The following is a 19861-nucleotide window of genomic DNA, read 5'->3' on the forward strand; positions in this document are numbered from 1 at the left end:
GAAATTAATGCAGTTCTGCCGTATTGGCTCTAAGCCAAATTCAGATGGCAAGTTAGACCCGTGTACATTAGTAGCGACTCGTGAAGGGAAGAGTCATGTTAAGCAATATAAAAAGCTTATGAAGTTGTGTGGAATGCCAGAAGGGGGAAGGTTACAGCCCCTGGAGTGGAAGATTTTCTTGAAAGAAATAAAAAGGTATCCTAGAAGATAATGGATTGTTCTCTACTGCTAGGGCGTGGGAAAGAGTCTCTGAAAGTTTGTATAGAGAAAATTGGGTAGAAGAGGAAAGGAATAAAAAGGGTAGAGTTTTGAGTTATGTGTATTACAAAAAATATATATCCTGTGAGCGACCAACACCGTATAATGGTGGCCTAGAGCATTGTGCTAATTCTAATAGCAGCCATTTTGTGGATGGACCATGTGCTAGTTCTAGCGGCAGCCATTTTGTGGATGGCAAATGTAATTCTGGCAGCAGCCATTTTGTGGATGGCAAAAGTGTTAATGCTAACGGCAGCCATTTTGTGGATGGCAAATGTGTTAATGCTAACGGCAGCCATTTTGTGGATGGCAAATGTGTTAATGCTAACGGCAGCCATTTTGTGGATGGCAAATGTGTTAATACTAACGGCAGCCATTTTGTGGATGGCAAATGTGTTAATGCTAACAGCAGCCATTTTGTGGATGGCAAAAGTGTTAATGCTAACGGCAGCCATTTTGTGGATGGCAAATGTGTTAATGCTAACAGCAGCCATTTTGTGGATGGCAAAAGTGTTAATGCTAACGGCAGCCATTTTGTGGATGGCAAATGTGTTAATGCTAACGGCAGCCATTTTGTGGATGGCAAAAGTGTTACTCCTGTCGTGAATCCAGCAATTCTCCCACCTGGATCGTCCCCGGCACCGACCCTTTCTACTGTCTCTTCCACTGCCAATTTAGCCGCACACCCACATGAGATGCTCCAAGCAACGGCCTCTCCTCCCAATGCTTCCGCTACAACAGCACGCTCACACAGTCTACCTAACCCTATACCTCACAGGCTGTCTCGCAGCCAAGCGCACACCTGTATGGGACGGTGGCAACTGTAACAAGGGGGGGCGCAATCTGGGAGGGGGATACCAATAGCACAGGAAGCACAAAGGGGAAGGAATGTTGGCAACCTACTTTTGAAAAAGAACTTCCTGGGGGACCCTTGTTAGTGGTGGGAAAGGGTGACATAACAACAATGGAGACAGACGCTATTGTTAATGCTGCCAATTCTTGGTTAGAGCACAATGGAGGTGTAGCTAGAGCTATAGTGGAAGCAGGAGGGGCGACTATTCAAGCTGACAGTCGAATCATTGTGGAGTCACGTGGTCAGATAGCTGTTGGGGACATAGCGGTGCCTAAAGCTGGCAATCTCCCGTGTAGAATGATCATACATGCTGTGACCCCTACTTTTGACCCTATTCATGCAGACGTTAGTGCTCAACAACTTCGTGCAGCAATAACTCGCATTTTAGAGTATGCAAATATTAGTGAGCAGATTGAGACCTAGACAATTCCCGCCATTGGTGTTGGCATTTTCGGTTTCCCTGTTCATGCATGTACAAGGGAAATCGTTGGAATTATAATAAACAAGTGTAGCCCCCCCAAGCATTTGCTGCCTCTCTGAAATCAGGTTAATTAGTAATGAGGACAGGACTGTTAAAGCTTTTAAGACTGCTTGAGTCACCTGGACCCCACACCATGATACTGGAGCTGCCCAAATAGAGCCCCCTTACAGGAGATATATAAACTTGTGTCTGACTTAATAAAAGTCCTTTTTGGAGTGGAACCATAGATTGATCAAGGAGAGTTTACATCTGACACTGTGTTGTCATATGTTTATTTCTTTTGGTGCGCACCTGATCAATATCCATTAGGCCAGGAGTAGGCAACTGAAGTGAACATTTTATTAGTTGCAACCCAACAGTAGAACCCTCGGAAGCGCTCGGCCGTGGGAACCGGTACTATGACTCCTGTTTGAAAAAGCGAGGAGACCGCTTGGTGGAAGGCACGAGCCTTGGCTGGTTTTGGGGGGACAGAGAGGAAGAATCGGTCCGGTGGGTTGGAGGTGAAGTCTATTTTGTATCCAGAAGACACTAGTTCCATGACCCACCTGTCTTCTGTACTAGGCAGCCAGACTTGATGAAAGAGCAAAAGTCGGCCCGCCTACGGGTGTGGTGTCTTCAGGAGTCCGTGAGTCATGATGAGGAGAAAGTCTGAGATTTTCCTCCTCTGGGCTTAGGCTGGCCTGCTTTTGACTGCCAGGTCTTGTCCAACCTTTGCGTCGATCGTGAGTTGTCCCTGCATGGGGAACGGTTATGATTTTGTGCTGGACGCGAGACGGACTAGCGCGAGGAGTTCCGAAAGGATCGGAATAGAGTTTGGTTACACTTCTTGTAAGTGCGTATAGGTATCAGTTGGGGAAGAGAGGTACTCTTACCCCCGGTGGCATTGGATATCATCATGTCCAACTGTTCACCGAAAAGTCGCCCACTGAGGTAGGGGAGGTGCGTGAGGGACTTCTTTGGAGGCTGCGTCCGCTTTCTATTCCCGCAGCCAGAGGATACGCTGAATTGTGATGGCGTTTGATGCTATCCCCGCTACACCCCTTGCTGAATACAGAGCTGCATGAAGCATGTAATCTGCTATAACTGCTATTTGGTCCGACAGCTCAGGAGCGGATGCTTGGAGGCCAGCTTGTAAATTTTTGGCCCAGGCCATAATGGCCTTGGCAGCCCAAACTGAAGCGAACGCGGGAGCCAGGGATGCCCCTGCAGCCTCAAAAATTGAACGAGCCATGCGTTCTACCTGCCGGTCTGCTGCGTCCCTGAGGGTTGAGCTATCTGGCAGTGAAAGGAGGGACTGCTGCTAGCCTAGAGACTGGGGGGTCCACTTCGGGTGGATCTGTCCAATCCTTGTCCTTCTGTGGGAAGGGGTACCTTGCCTCCAGATATTTGTGATTAGTGAATTTTTTCTCAGGCTGTGAGCTGCTTTTAAGGATCACCTTAAACTCTGGGTGGTTAGAGAAAACCTTAGGCGGCTTCAGAGCTCCTTCAAAGGAAATCTTGTGTTCTGGGGCCTCTGGTGGCGGATCAGACATGTCCAGCACCCGATGGATGGAAGAGATTATGTCTTCAACTAGCGCTGTATTGCTAGGGGGGATTGGGGTCAGGGACCCCCTCCGTTTCCTTGTCTGAGTCGGAGTCACAGATGCCTTCCGAATCCTGTGTATCACTGAGGCGTCCCCTGCTGGGTGAGCTGAGGCGGAGGCCTTCTCTGGTCAGGGATTGCGGAGATCTGCATTGTCTGCCCCTGGAAGGGGACGGTCTAGATGACCTGGAACTACAGTGTCTCTCCCTAGAAGGGGATGACCATGTGCTATGGGATGACGCAGATGGACTTGACCTATGGGTCCGCTTGCGTCCTGACCTAGACGTGGATGTGCCAGGGTCGTCCTGTTCCTGAGTCAAGCTCTCCCTTTGCTGGGTAACGGTCATAGCCAAGGCATGACTCTGCAGAGCCTGAAGCAATGTGGAGATTAGGTTATCTATAGACTGCATCATAGATTGCAACATCTGAGTGACCCATCCCGGCGTGGCATTAGACACCGAAGCATTGGCAAGGGCTTCTTGGGGCTCTGACACAGTAGTCTGGATGCAGTCCTGGCAGTGCAGGTACGTGCTGCCACTGGGGAGAGCGGTCCTGCAGGCTGTGCAGAATGCATAAAGCAGTCCTGCCTGGTTCTCTTGGACCTTGAGCCCGGCATAGTGCACAGAGTGCAGAAGGGCTGGCTATGCAGAGGACCCTACAGGGGTGGCTATGCAGAGGAACCTATAGGGGAGCCTTATAGGGAATATGGATTCACAGCCAAGTAAAAAATCCAGCTGTGATCTTACCCCACCAGTTTGCCCCTAGGTCCAGGGCCGAAGATCCACAGTCCTGTGCCCCCCGGAGACTGGCTGGCCTGGTCCTGCTGACCGGGAGATGCAGGGTTAATCCTTGTCCTGCAGCAGAAATGGTCGCCGAGAAGAAGAGGAAGAAAGAAAAAGGGGGTGGAAAGCAGAGAAAAAGGCGGCAGGGCTGTGTAAAAACGCGCCCTTTCAGTCTCGATCCGCCCCCTCTATGACACTGTTGAGTGTTATATTTGTCATCTGGGGGGCGGAGAGGAGGCGGCGGCTTCAGCTAGGCCGAAGCCGTGGCCTAAATTAGATGCCTGATGCCCAGTAAAGCTCCAGGCCGGAGCGAAAGTCTGGGAGGAGGTCGGATCTGAACCGGACCCCCGGATATAAAGGCAGGATAGCGGTGGGGCTATAAGCGGAAGGGGGGCCCTGTGAGGGTTCCCCGAGGCACTATAGAGCTGGTGCTGCCGCAGAGACAGGGGCGCAGGGAGCCCTGTGTCTCTATTGTGCCATGCCTGCACTCCCCCCCCCCCGCCCCAACAGGAGCCCGCAGCTGGACAGGGGTCCCTGGATGCAGCCGCAGTGTGCTGGCCCATGCTGCTGGGAGCTGCAGCGTGCTGCCTGTACAGGCCCTACCTGAGGCGTCTCAACCTAATGCCCCCAGAGGGGGATTAGGGAGGGTGCTGCTGTCACCATCAGGGGGCTTTATCCTCGCCTCGACCTTAACCCAGAAACCAAAAGGAATTGGAGAAGGAGGGGGGTCTCGACTTCGAACCAGCACCCGAGGGACTGGGGAAGGAGCGACATGGGGAATAGCCATTTCGACTTCAACCGGGAACCCCGTAATAGGGGGCCGAGGAAGGAGCCATGCCGGGAGTCTCGCAGGAGACCCACTTTTCTTCATCTGTAATCCCGTCGGAAAAAACGGATTTAAAAAAAAAAAATTTTAGGTGTGCCTCCTATGCGACACTAAGCAAAAACTGGAGAAGGCTGACGCCGTCCAGGGGTGTATACTGCAGAGGAGGAGCCACGGTTAATCTTTTTCAGATTATGTATAGTGTCGCCTCCTAGTGGACAGCAGCATAACATCCATGGCCCTGTCCCCCCAATGAGGCGACAGAGTAATGTCTCATTTTGAAATACAGTTAGAAATCAATATGTGCATGTGCACTTTATGTATTGCGTTCTGACCATAAGCAGCGCTGGCTTCTCCCCTCTTTGTATTTGGAACTCACTTGGTGTAAAAACCACTTACCGGATTACGATTACCCTAATAAAAAGATATCCGACCAGTGAGAGATAACAATTTTTATGTAAAAAAAAAACAACCTTAATTTAGATTACTTTACGTGGGAACGTATAGTAGCATACCTGTAACTGTAATTGGCCGTGCACGCTTGCATCTGATCTAGAAGGTATATTGAACTCTTCTGATCCTCTAAATTCTGTGTCATTTACCAAATGAACCTCAAGGCTTGGTAGTGTAGAGGTCTGTAAAACTTTATTTTCAGACATTTTGTTCTTTCGCTGAAACAGTAATCAAATTTAAAATGGAAAAAAATGAAGCTAAATATTATGTCCCACTAAAGTGAAGAACATTCAGCCACTTTACGTGATACATTATGGGATTACGCTATTTGAACAATTTTAAAATATACTTCTCTTAACCACATTTTATAAAGGTGAGCAACTTAAAAGGAATCTGTCAGCAGATTTTTATTATGTAATCTTAGAGCAGCACAATATAGAGCAAGACAGCCTTATCCCAGCAATGTATCACTTACTGGGCTGCTTGGTGTAGTTTTGATAAGAATCCCTGTTTTCTCTGCTGTAGATGTAGCAGTGGGCAGACGGCTGAGATGTGTATAACCCCGCCTACACACCTGATTAGCTGTTTGCTGAAAATGTACACCAGAAACTGCCAGTGGTGCAGGTGGGGTTACACAGATTAGCCTGACTGCTGTGCAAGTGAGACCTAGTCCTGCAGTGATAATCTCTTGCTGATAAAACAATTATTGAATTGAAACAAACACACAGCCTGGTAAGTGAGACATCATTTTAATTAGGTTAATTTTCCCTATATTTATGCTACTCTTAAGATTAAATAGCAAAACCCTGCTGACAGATTCCCTTTAATATTCAATTCTTCTACATATCCGTCATTCTGATATTGTACTTTGTTTGTGGTAACTTTAGGGCGATACGATTTGCATTTACAAATGAGAAGATGGGAAAAGGGATGAAAATTTACAAAACGTCCCAATTTTCAAACTTTTAGTTTTAGTGCCAGTAAAACAGATAATAAACACTGCACAAAATAGCTAGTTTTAACATTCCCAAATGGTCTACTTATGTCAGCATTATTATTGAAACTTTTTTGTTTTGTTAGGATGTTGAATGGGTTCAAAGTTTAGCAGCGATTTTTTTTTTTTTTTTTTTAAGGGACCACTTCACTTTTGATGACCTGAGATTCACTGACTTATTTATAGCTGGCAGTAAAAATTAAAACCGACATTTTTTCCACTAAAATGCTGCTTTAGTAGTAAAAATTAAAACCGACATTTTTTCCACTAAAATGCTGCTTTAGTAGCAATAAACTACTGTTTGGCAGCACGGCAAGGCTTGGTTGGGAAGGAGCGTTAGTTGGGGAGTCAATTTTCCTGGAATAGTTTGTGTGTGTGCATTTTGTGGATCCCTTAAGGTGCCAGAACCATAAAAATCCCCCTCAGGTGGTCTCATTTTTGGAAATTACACCCCTCTGGGAATTAATTTACCATTCTAATGACCATTTTGTCTCCACGGGTGTTCTCCAAAAATAAGCCTGCACTTGGTGTTGCAGAACACAAATTGCGACTATGCCAACCCATGCCCAATACATTGTGCCTTGGCTTGTGCTTCTGAAGACATGCATCCCATAAATATGTGGGCTCTCCCAGCTACAGCTATGCCAAACATGAGGATGCCAACTGCTCTTTAGGCACATTATGGGGCTCAGAAGGGGGGGGATGATTTTGATTCTGGAGCAGAGATTTCCCTCAATCTTTTTTGGGGGGGAGGGGTGGGTGAGGTCTATATTGCTTTTCCAGAGCCTTTGTGCTACCAGTAATGTGGAAACCCCCCCATATTTCAAGCGTGACACATGACACACCTGAGTGGGGACTTGTTTTTGTTAATGAAGATTATGTTTTCATTGATACTATTTTTGAGTACACAAAATTTTCATTGCTTTTAATACTTAGTTAATGCTGAGGACTTACATTGGGGTTTCTGTCTAAATCTGGGAAATATGTGAGAACTATTCACTGTCATGAGTCAAATGGAGACTTTGAATATCGTATGGCTTCTGTTCTGTCTTTACAGAGGAGCACAAAAGTGTTGTTGACTGCACTAAATAGATGGGACACCACCAAAATAGAGGCCATACAAGGTTCTGTGTGTCACCACTGAGGAGCACAAGAGTGTGGTTGACTGCACTAAAGAGATGGGACACCACCGGAACAGAGGCCATACAAAGTTCTCCATTTGTCTCGTTACAGTGAATGGATCCGTCGAGGATTTCATCTGAATCACATTTTTCGGAAAGATATAGACAGAATCTCCAATGTAAGTACTCAACGTAGAGCACAGTAAAAATGTGAACTGAGCCTTACACTATTTTTTTGGGAGCTGAATGAACAAATATATAGCAGTTCAAGAATTGCTTTTATTTTACTTTTTACGCCATTCACCGGGTCAGTACAATTACAGCAATACCAGACTCCTATAGGATTTTTATGCTTTGCTACTATTACACAATAAAAAAATAAATCAGGATTTACTTTCTACAAATAAATAATCTTTCAGCATTTTCATGCATTGAGAGCTATAACTTTTTTTATTTTTAGGCCAACAGAGCTGTAGAAAGGCTTGGTTTTGAGGGATGACTTAAAAGTTTTTACTGATACCATTATGGGGTACATAATATCTTAGTAGATATTTGTGAAGCCAAAATGCACACATAAAAAAGTTAAAGAATTGTTTGTTTGTTTTTTTAAACCCCATATACCATGCTGTATAAGTGATAGTCTTCAGGTCAGCACGCTTACGGAGCTACCACATTTATATACGTTACACTACTTTTGGACACGGACCTATCTTTTTTAGAAAAATAAAACAAGTTTGTTATCATCACATCACAATATTATTTGATTTATACCCTTTTTTTTTTTTTTTTAGGTCATGGATTAATTTTTGAGAGACAAAATGGAGTTTTCAGGGGTACCAGTTTTCGTTTCACAAGACAAGACTTTTTGATCCTTTTTAATTCCTCTTTTTGGGTCACAACATAACGAAAAACACAGTTTTTGCTGTGTTTTTATGCATTTATTTTACGATGCTTGCTTAAGGGATTAAATAATGTGAAAGTGTTATAACTCAGGTAGTACAAGACATGGGGACACCAAATATGTGGGTTTATTTTTCTTTTTGTATAATATTAATGTGATTTTATGGGCAAAACACTAACATGAACTTTTTGTTATTTTGTTTTTTAAGTATTTTTAAAACTTTTTGTTAAACTATTTTTACATCATCCCACTATAGGACCTAAACTTTCAATGGCTTGATCAACAATCCAGAATACTGCAATACAGGAGGCCTCTCACACCATGCTAATGGCGGGACCTAACTGGTCACTATATCTGGCAGTCTATCTTTGACCTCTGACTGCAATGACAACCATTGGCTCCACTTGATTACTTTGAAGGGGCAGATCTGGTGAGGAAGGAAGCTCAGCTGGCAGTTAAGCCAAGCTCCCGAGGTGATGGTGCCGGGCTTAGCCCCTCTGCCCGCACAATCACCAAGACATACCAGTGCTTCCATTTGCAGAAACTCCTCCTTCCCGGATAAAATAAGCCGGATTACTCACCGGTAATGCTCTTTTAGTGAGTCCACGACAGCACCCCACTGGAGAGAGAGGGATCCGCCCCGCAGGAACAGGAAACCTATTGAGAAATAAAAGAGGGCGGTCCGCCTCTCCTCCTCAGTTTTGATTTCAGAGTACCCGGAGGACCGCCAGTATTAGGCAAATATCATTTATTTCATTCTTTAAACTTATTTGCTTATGATTAAAAGGAATTTACTCAATCAGTATTATATTGATCTAGGGCGGGATGTAAGAGGGTGCTGTCGTGGACTCACTAAAAGAGCATTACCGGTGAGTAATCCGGCTTTTTACTCTTCGCCACGACAGCACCCCACTGGAGATCTTTCAGAGACCATCACCTAGGGAGGGGACCACCGTGCTGAGGACAGTCCTGCCAAAGTCTAGGTCAGAAGTTGACGATAGGTCTAGCCTATAGTGGTTATAGAATGTAGAAGGATTTGACCACGTTGCCGCCTTACATATAGTTTCAATCGGGACGTCTCCCCTCTCTGCCCAGGAGGATGCCATCGCTCTGGTGGAGTGTGCCGTTATGCCTTCCGGAGGGATTTCTTTCCTCGCGGAGTAAGCCAGTCTGATAGATTCTCTGATCCACCGGGATAAGGTGCTTTTTGTTACTCCATGACCCTTCTTGACACCCTGGAAGGAAATAAACAGAGCCCTACTCTGTCGCCAGCTGCTGGTCTTTTCAATGTATTTTAACACTACTCTTTTAACGTCTAGAGTGTGATATATTTGTTCTTCAGGAGTGGATGGATTACTGAAGAAAGTGGGCAAGATTATTTCTTGTGACCTGTGGAATTTTTTCGCTACTTTGGGTAGATAGGAAGGGTCTGGTTTAAGAATTAGTTTATCCTGAAAGGTTAACAAAAAAGGTGGATCTATGGAGAGTGCTTGGATGTCACTGATTCTCCTAGCTGAAGTCAGTGCTACCAAGAGGGCCGTCTTTAGTGATAGACATTTAATTGATATTGAGTCTATTGGCTCGAATGGAGAGTCTGTTAGGGCTTGTAAGACTAAATTTAAATCCCAGGGTGGAATCCTAGGTATGTTAACTGGATTCATTCTTTCGCAGGCCGTAATAAATCTGGATACCCATCTATCCCCCGCGATGTTATGGCCATAGAGGGCTCCTAGTGCTGAAACATGACCCTTTAAGGTGTTTACAGTTAGACCCAGTTCTCTCCCTTTTTGAAGAAATTCCAAGATAGAGTATATAGGAATTTCTGATGTATTGGTAGATGTATGGAATTGCAGGAATTTTTTCCATACTCTCGTATAGATTTTTGTGGTGGAGGGTTTCCTACTATGGAGAAGTGTATCAACCAAACCCCCCGAGAACCCTCTTGACCTTAGCATCTGCCTCTCAAGTTCCAGGCCGTCAGGTGAAGATTGTCCACCTGAGGGTGGAAAAACGGACCTTGGAAGAGAAGATTGGGCGTTGAGGGGAGGACCCAAGGATCTGAGATCGACATAGTCTGTAGCCATGAGAACCATGGTCTCTTGGGCCAGAATGGAGCTATCAGTACAACTCTCGCCCCTTCCTCCCTGATTTTGCGTATGACTTGAGGTAGCAATATGATCGGAGGAAACGCGTACGCCAGACTGAACTGCCAAGGGGCTTGGAGAGCGTCCAGAATGTCCGGATGATCCGCTGGTGATAGGGAGGCGAATCTCTGAACTTTTCTGTTTCTTCTTGTGGCGAAGAGATCTATCTGAGGACGGCCCCAAAGAGATACTATGTCCAGGAAAATTTGTTGGTTTAGACACCACTCCCCTTGTTTTAGGGTGTGTCGGCTTAGAAAGTCCGCCTGCTGATTGCTTGCTCCTCTTATGTGCAACGCAGTAAGGGATGCTAGATGATTTTCTGCTAGATTTAAAATTTCCGTAGCAGAAGACATCAGAGTCTCTGATCGCGTACCTCCTTGACGGTTTAGATACGCCACGGTGGTGGTGTTGTCGGACAGGACTCTGACGTTTTTCCCCCGAAGCTGTGGGAGGAAATGGTATAAGGCGTACTTTACAGCATTTAGTTCTTTGAAGTTAGAGGAGCTGCAGCTTTCCTCTATGCTCCATGATCCCTGGCAATAATCATTCCCCATATGAGCGCCCCATCCATGAGGACTGGCGTCAGTGGTTATGGTATGAGATGGCGTTATTACCCATGGAACCCCACTCATCAAATGGTCTGAGTCTAGCCACCACTCTAAGGAAGTTAAAACCTCCTGAGATAAGGTTATTTTTGCATTTAGATGACCCAATAACCGTTTATCCTCTTGTAAAACTTGATGTTGCAGTGTTCTAGTGTGGTGTTGAGCCCATCTTACTGCAGGTATACAAGAGATTAGAGACCCTAATAATGACATAGCCTGTCTTAGGGATATACGTGGATTGTTTATTGCGGCTAGGACTTTGTGTCTGATCAGTGAAATTTTTACCTGTGGCAGAAGACACTTTTGAGATATAGAGTCTAAATGGAACCCCAAGAACGCTTGACGGGAAAGTGGAGTGAGTCTGGATTTGTCGGTATTGATTATCCAGCCCAGGCCCTGTAGAGAGGAAATTGTGTGAGCTAAACGGTCAGTACATTGAGTAGCTGAATTTCCTATTACCAGAAAATCATCCAGATAGGGCACAATCAAGGTTTCCTTCTGGCGAAGGTAGGCCATCACCTCTAGCATTATCTTGGTGAAGATCCTCGGTGCTGTTGAGAGGCCGAAGGGCAGGGCCACATATTGAAAATGATGAACCTCGTTGTTGATTTTTACCGCCACCCTGAGGAATTTCTGGTATCTGTTATGAATAGGGAGATGATAATATGCATCTTTTAGATCAATGCCCCCCATCATACAATTTGGGAAGAGGAGCTTTATGGTGGATCTAATGGACTCCATTTTAAAGGTATAATTTTCGATAAATAAGTTGAGTTTTTTAAGGTTAATGATTGTCCTGAAAGAACCGTCGGGTTTAGAAATTAAGAATAGGGGAGAGTAGAACCCCCTACCCTCCTGTCCCACCGGAACTTGGACTAGGACCCGTTTTGATAATAGGGTTTGAATTTCAAGCTCTAACGCCTGTTGCTGTATAGGCGAGCTGAAAGATGTTATAATATAAGACTCGTGGGGGACACGAGAGAATTTTAATTTAATTCCATCTCGGATGATATTTAAAACCCACGAGCTAGATGTTATCTTTTCCCATTGAGTGGCGAAAAACTTCAATCTACCCCCAACTGGTATATCCTCAGTATTTGTTATCTTTTGAGGGGTTGGGTCTTCTGAACATGGTACCTCTCTGCTTTTCATCTTTAGCGGTCCATGTTGTAGACCTATCCGTTTGCTTTCTTTTGCCAAACGGTCTCCTTTTGAAGGCTCTCCTATAAAAAGGAATGGAAGAGTCAGGAAAAGCTTTTTTCCTGTCTTTCGCCTTCTTTAGTATGTCATCTAGAGTTTTGCCAAAGAGGAACTCACCCTCACATGGGATGGCGCATATTTTAGATTTTGACTGCGCATCGCCCTTCCAGCTTTTCATCCATAGTGCACGCCTTGCGTTGTTTACCAGACCTGCAGACCTTGCCGCTAACCGAAGGGAGTCCGCGGATGCGTCCGCCATAAAGGCTGCTGCACCCCGTATTAAGGGGATGGCTGCCCGTAATTTCTCTCTTGGGGTTTTATTCTCAATTTGTTGGTCCAATTGATCTATCCATATGAGCATTGATCTGGCTGTGCAAGTGCTTGCTACTGCTGGCTTAAATATTCCCGTAGTTGCCTCCCAGGATCTTTTTAGGGAGGACTCGGCTTTGCGATCTAGAGGATCCGAGAGCAGTCCCGCATCTTCTACAGGCAGAGTTGACTGCTTCGAGGTAGAGGCTACAGCAGCATCAACTTTAGGGACTTTTGTCCATGTGAGAAGCTCGTCGTCACTAAACGGGTATTTTCGTTTTGACGATGAGGGTAAAAAGCTTCTCTGATCTTGCTTTTCCCACTCCCTTTTTATTAACGCTTTCACTGCCGGTATGACCGGAAAGCATCTCCTTTTTCTCTCTGCCAAACCCGCAAACATTATATCTTGCGTGGTTTGTGCTCCTTTTGTCTCTTCACACCCCATAGTGTCTCGTATTGATTTCACTAAATTGTCCACACTTTCCACCGGGAAGCAAGGACGTCCCTCAATTTCAGACGATGAAGATGATGATGATGATGATGACGACAGGGAGGCGTCTGAACACACAACCTGGTCACTGTCTGAATTTGACGAGGGTGTCGGTATTTTGGGTTTGGCTTTATGCGGTTTATCTTGGGATATGGCTCTTAATTCTTCCCTGATAATGGTACGCAAGTCCGTAATGGACATTGCCGCTCCTTGTGTGGTTTCAGATATACAGCCTTGACAAAGTTTTTTGGGGTATGAGTCGGGTAGGGGCTGGCTACATAGAGCACATTCTTTATGTTTTGTTTTTTCACGTTTTTTACCCTGACCCGTGCGCTGATGAGAGAAGGAGGAGGGAGAGAGAGAGAGAGGGGAAATAGCATTAGCTTAATAGGTAGAGTCACTCACACTCACCCAGTGAAGCTGATAATACCGGATCAGAAGCCCGAGATCCTGTCCTGGATCTGATCACCGAACCGCTCTTATGACCGGTGTCTGAAGATCCTTTGCTGGGACGATCTTTGGCAGGGGGTACTTGGTCTCCTGTTTCAGGGTCCATGGCACCTGGGGATGACATCTTACATCGCCAGATAGTAGCGCTCATTTGATTTAAATATGGCGCCTAAGCGTCCTCCATCTTGCGCATGCGCAAGGACCGCACCTTCCCCCCCCGCCGCCGGCCGCAGCTTGGATACTCCGGAAGTTCAAACTATACTTCCGGGTAATCCTTGGTGGTGGTCGGCGCGTGCGCAGTCCGAGCCCCGGACTCACTTCCGGAACGCTGTCCTCACCTGCTCAGCGAGGATTCCGGCGCCTGCTATTGCCACCTGCTTCGGAAACGATGCCCGGCGGCCTTACCCGGACCAGGTCATCATCCGGGCTTCTGTCAGGCGAGGAGGGAGCCGTCAAACGGATCTCCCCCGACGCTGCCTCTGGACTGCAGCCCCTGCCGTTCTTAAAAGACACCGCACAGGCGGCGTGCATGCCCAGGTATTTTTTCTTCATAGAAATCCTGTCGTTCCTGCAGGAACAGGAAACCTAAACTGAGGAGGAGAGGCGGACCGCCCTCTTTTATTTCTCAATAGGTTTCCTGTTCCTGCGGGGCGGATCCCTCTCTCTCCAGTGGGGTGCTGTCGTGGCGAAGAGTAAAAAACTATTATGCCTTAAGGAGGAAAGGTGTTAAATAGTAGTGAAGATACTGTGACAAAGTAGCTGGCAAAGTACTGGAGGGGAAGGTATGTATCACTGCATTATTTAGCTTCAATGATATGAACCGAGAAAAATGATCCAGCACACTAAGTACTGAGAGGGGTTAATAAGCTATGTTTAGGGCTAGGTTGAGTGAACAGTGTAGAGTGGGTGGGAGGCTGTTCACCATATCTCCACCCCAGGGTGGAGTCAATAGGATAAATACACATACACAGCCTTCTGGCTCATTCAGTGTTGGGCGTGTCTGAAGGTGCAAGCTCCAGAGCTATGTTTTCATGGTAAGGAAGCTGAACCTTTTGTTGTTTGTTCCTGATAGGGTGGATTCCTGCAGCAACACTGACCGACATATGTTATGTTTCTTGTTTTCCAGTTAGCAAAATAAACATGGCTTTTCTGGCCTAATGCTGCACTGGTTTATGCAGCATCTCTAATAAACCAGTGGAAGATTTAAAGAGACAGCGTTCCTGTGTCTACCTCTATGCGCAGCCAAATGAGTTGATCTACCACAATACTAAAAGGTGCCAGTTCCTTACCCTGTATTTAGTGGATGGTGAGAGAACAGAGGACGGTTGTACCTCCCTAATATATCCCTCCCACTGTTTCCTGCATTACATAAATTGCTGCTATTCATAAAAGGAAATTATAAAGTGAAGAATATTAGGACAGAACTGAGAATGCAATCCTCGCACATTTACCTGGGTGTCTTCTGGAAAATTGAAAATACTGGGTATGACATCATCTCTTAGCCGCTTTGTTTGTCCAGTTGTGTCGAAGCAACTTTGCTGAAAGTGGAGGCTGCAGAGCCGCTGGTACCTGGAAGGCGTCCATAGCTCACCTGTGCTTGTTGCTCTTCTCATAGCACGACACCATTTATCCAACAAGGCAGGATTTGACCTTGGAAACCTTCCACAAATCATAACCAAAATAAAAGAATTTTTTTTTTTAATAATAATAATAATAGCCATGAACTTAAAAAAAATAAATTCTTGAATTTCACGGAGATTCAGGACCTACTGTATTTCAAGAGTGGGGCCCTGTCTCCTGCCAATGTTAATGGAATTGTGGCCATATATGCACTGTTCTCTATATTTTCCAGTAAATGTGTTCCTGATATGGCTGCAGCCAGCTGAAATGTTGGGTCTATTGTGCTTACCGTATATACTCGAGTATAAGCTGAGATTTTTTAGCCCACTTTTTTGGGCTGAAATTGCCCCTCTCGGCTTATACTCGAGTCATACCAGGGGTCAGCAGGGGAGGTGGAGCGGGCGCCGGCAGCAGCAGCTTCTTCCTGTACTCAGCGGTCACATGGTCCCGCTCATTACAGTAAATGAATATTCGGCTCCACCTCCCATAGGGGTGGAGCCGCATATTCATTACTGTAATCAGCGGTACCATGTGACCGCTGAGTACAGGATGAAGCGCTGTGGCGTCGGGGAAGCAGGATCTACACAGCGGCAGGACCAGGTGAGTATACCTGGAGGGGAGCGCTGCGCGATAGTCACCTGCTCCTCGTTCCGGGCGCCGATCTGTCTCCAGCAGTGACACTGAGGTCAGTGCGCGCCCTCTGCTGAACGTCAGTGCTGGAGACAGATCGGCGCCGGAACAAGGAGCAGGTGACTATTGAAAGTGCCGGGGGCCTGAGCGACGGAGAGGTGAGTATGTGATTTATTTTTTTTTAATCGCAGCAAATGGGGCAAGTGTCTGTATGGAGCATCTATGGGGCCATAACGTTCCTGCAGCACTATATGGGGCCATAACGTTCCTGCAGCACTATATGGGGCCATAACGTTCCTGCAGCACTATATGGGGCCATAACGTTCCTGCAGCACTATATGGGGCCATAACGTTCCTGCAGCACTATATGGGGCCGTAACGTTTCTGCAGCACTATATGGGGCCATAACGTTTCTGCAGCACTATATAGGGGCATAATGTTTGTGCAGCACTATATGGGGCAAGTGTCTGTATGGGGCCATAATTAACATTTGTAGGGCACTATGGCATATGGGGCAAGTGTCTGTATGGAGCATCTTATAGGGCCATAACGTTTGTGCAGCACTATAAGAGGCAAATATCTTTATAGAGCATCTTATGGGGCCATAATCAGCATTTGTGCAGCATTATATTGGGCAAATGTGTCTATGGAGCATCTTATGGGGCCTTTATTAACCTTTATGCAGGATTATATGGGGCATATTTTAATATGGAACATCTTATGGGGCCATAATGAACAGTATGGAGCATTATATGGGGCTCCTGATTCAATATGGATATTCAAAGACACTTAACCTACTGATGTCTCAATTAATTTTACTTTTATTGGTATCTTATTACTTTTGACATTTACCGGTAGCTGCTGCATTTTCCCCCCCTAGGCTTATACTCGAGTCAATAAGTTTTCCCAGTTTTTTGTGGCAAAATTAGGGGGGTTGGCTTATACTCGAGTATATACGGTATCTTATTTTTTTGCACTTTCTGCTTATTTGCATTAGTTCAATAATTTACTTTTCTCGTTCTTTCACTAAGAATCCAAGCACAGTACTTGGCTATTTCCAGCAGTCCCATAGACCATGAAGGACGCAGATATGCACATTCTCAGCCTCTATTCTATTCAGAATAGCCAGGTATGTCTTAGGCCGGGGTCCCACGTGCGAGTGCAATGCGAGAAACTCTCGCATCAATACCTGGTACTGCCGCCGGCATAGAAATACATGTAGCTGCACGCTCCGGTCCCGAGTGCCAGCGCCAGTGCCGGGTATTGAGGCGCGACTTTCTCGCATCACAAGTGTGACTCTGGCCTTATTTTGAAACGCAGAAGACTTTCTAAGAAAACATACCGTAGTTTGAAGAGCATGCATGTAGAGAGTGACATGGCAATCATTGGGGACAGGAGGGAGAGACCTGTCAATCACCTGGGGCAGGGCAGAAAAAGCCAGACTAGTCAGGTCCCTTTCTATCGGTTCTGGCCAGATCTCCAAACTATGTTTTCCCTGAAGTGCCGCTGCGTTACAGAGAAAGCCATACCTGGCATCAGCCGTGCAGCCGGGCTCTGGTTCAGTGCGTGGTTTGGGCCACAGGCACCAGCTGCCAGGTTCTCTTTTAGCTTTCAAAAATCGACAAAAGATGTAAATTACCTGTGAAATGTTATTCCCTTCTCTCTGGCCTCCAGGGTGTACCGAGACTTGCACCCCGAGGCGGCACATGACACTGGCATGCTAATGGCGTCCCCTGAAATAAGAATAACAAGCATTGTCAGGGGGAGCGGTAAAATAATAGACAATATATGGAAAGTAGCTAACATTCTTCCCAGATCTACAGCGACCCTTGACCCAGGGGCTCGCTGGCAAATTTCACCCAAATCATCACTACTCTCATAGTATAATCCCTAAGATTCCCCCTCCCTGTAACCATCTGTTCCTCTGACTGTAAACTACATACACCCCTATTTCACAATCTTACACACCCCCGCTGATCACCCACACCCCTTACAATGCCATCATTTTGATCCCCCACCTGTAGTGTAGTTACAATCTGTCCCTCCGCTGGTAGTGTACTCACACGGACCACTTATGGCCTAATCACGCCTCCCCCAGAAGCAGCGGCAACCCATCTGGTTTCCGTTAGGGGTTCGTCATTGGAACGGAAAAAAGATTAAATAATGGAGAACTTTGTCCCACTATTGTAAAAACTGACAGACCCCGTAGTAATCAGTGGGGGTCCTGTCCTTTTGTTTGCATCAGTAATTAAGACAACAAATCTGATTGGCTCGTGAATTTCTCAGGAATTTGGTAAAAAATTTTGTTCAGAAATTGGATTCCAATAAATGTTTATGATCGGACAAATCTGGATGTTACTAATAATCAGCCATGTAAAAGGAGTCGGATTGTGGAAAGCCAGAAGCGCAGGGGCCCGAGCCCCGTGTGACCCCACAGCCATGAGTGAGGACCCTCTCCCCATGATGAAACTTCATGGAGCGCCGTTCTTCTGTTACGTCCACTGGAAATCTAGACACAATTTGACAACTGGGCGTTACCATTTTTCCTAACAAAGGGGAGTGTCCCTACAGTGTGGACAGCACCGATTGGCCAGTGTGAGCCGGGACACGCCCACAGCTGGTAACACCAGCTATACCTGGCTCTTACAAATGGCAGGTTCAGTCTCCGTGCCGCAGGTGGCCATTACTTATGTAACCGCACCTAGTGCATAGCTAGCCGGGGACATGAGGCAGCGGGGTCCTCAGCGCTGTGCGCGGTCCGGCGCTGCACACAGAGCACGGCAATCCGCCGCCGAGTCCGGCATCCTGCACAATAACAGCTGGCAATAACGCTACACTGTCCACACGTCAGCTACGGTACCGGTACTAACTTCACCACAAACCTTACAGGAGAGGCTCACCGTCTACCAACCAAAAGATGGCCGCCGCAAAGCACACAGGGAGGGCAGCCTGCCCAAACACTGAAGCCTATGCTCTGTCCTGCCAGGAGTAAATATGGCGCTCGTGACGTCTTCTTCCTGAACCAATAGGGAACGATGAAATTATGACGTCAAACCATAGAGCGCACTCAGAGCGCCGTCTCTGGTACGTATGCGTCCTCTGAGGACTGGCGCCAACGTAATGACGTCATGTAGAGGGCGGGGTTTTGGTTGAACAGTTGGCGCGTTTTTTTTTGGTGCTGTTCAGTCAGTGCTGTTGTGCGGGCGCGGGAGCCATATTACGTGATACATAGCTGCGGACTCCGGCCTTCTGTATACAGGTATGCGGCGTTATAGCAGAGTTCTGAGCCGTGGCTGCAGTACTGGAGCGGGAGTTACGCTGTGTGGTTCCCTCCCTCGGTGACATAAAGCCGGCAGCTTTATCAGGCGAAGAGGCTGCAGGTCCCCGTGTGGTGGATGAGGTCACATTGCGCAGTCAGTATCTGCACCTGCTGGATCTCGGGGAGCGATCCTGCATTTTCCCATAGACATGTATTAGCGACGGATTGTGACGGATGGCCATCTGTTTTATCCGTCGTGCACAGGATCCGTCGGAAAATAGCGGTCCGTCATGCGGAGAAAATGTTCATAGGAACGTTTTTTTCTGCACATCGGAAAATCGGTCAGCGACGCATCCTGCGCTGCCCGTCGTCGGCTATAATGGAAGCCTATGGACGCAGGATCCGTCGCTGACCGTCACACACAGGAATCCAGCGACTGATCCCGTTTTCCCCCTCTGAGCATGCCCGGAAGGATTTTCAAATTCAGAAAAAAAAAAGTCGCTCTCGCTCTCTCTCGCTCTCAAAAAACGATCCAGCGACGGGTCCCGCCTTATAAAAGAGAGCATGCATGGAAGAATTTCCGTCAGGGAAATTCTCTCGCTCTCTCTTAGGCAGCATCAATAGTAACAAGATAGAATAATAACTAGGATAGAAAAAAAATAAAAAATGCAATATTGTCACCTACCGGCGTTCCCGCGCAGCGTCAGTGATGCTCCCGGCAGCCAGCGTTACTTCCTAGTAATACATTGCGACATTTCGCAATGTATTACTAGGTACGCTGGCTGCCATGAGCATCACTGACGCTGCGCGGGAACGCCGGTAGGTGAGAATACTGTGATTTTTTTAAAATTATTTTTAACATATCCTGATACTTAATTGATGCTGCATAGGCAGCATCAATAGTAA

General features: G+C 46.5%; 2 protein-coding genes across 4 annotated transcripts in view; one reads left to right on the plus strand and one right to left on the minus strand.

Annotated features, from left to right (window-relative positions):
- Positions 1 to 18679, minus strand: part of THAP9 (THAP domain containing 9) — a 68373-nt gene extending 49694 nt beyond the window's left edge. Inside the window, exons 1-4 of one of the 3 annotated variants that reach the window (XM_077264608.1) lie at positions 18579 to 18679; positions 17336 to 17429; positions 14898 to 15105; positions 5295 to 5450 (exon numbers count right to left, since the gene is read on the minus strand). In XM_077264608.1, the coding sequence (XP_077120723.1) occupies positions 5295 to 5450; positions 14898 to 15105; positions 17336 to 17415 (444 nt within the window). In that variant the 5' untranslated portion in view covers positions 17416 to 17429; positions 18579 to 18679. The other 2 variants (XM_077264610.1, XM_077264607.1) reach the window with 2 other exon arrangements.
- Positions 18680 to 18779: 100 nt separating this feature from the next.
- The window catches only part of MCM10 (minichromosome maintenance 10 replication initiation factor), a 104993-nt gene continuing 103911 nt past the window's right edge, over positions 18780 to 19861 (plus strand). Inside the window, exon 1 of the mRNA XM_077264611.1 lies at positions 18780 to 18955. The gene's annotated coding sequence lies outside the window, so the exon portion shown is untranslated. The remainder of the gene's footprint in view (positions 18956 to 19861) is intronic.

Source organism: Ranitomeya variabilis, chromosome 5, assembly GCF_051348905.1.
Source record: "Ranitomeya variabilis isolate aRanVar5 chromosome 5, aRanVar5.hap1, whole genome shotgun sequence".
NCBI classification, from domain to species: Eukaryota; Metazoa; Chordata; class Amphibia; order Anura; family Dendrobatidae; genus Ranitomeya; species Ranitomeya variabilis.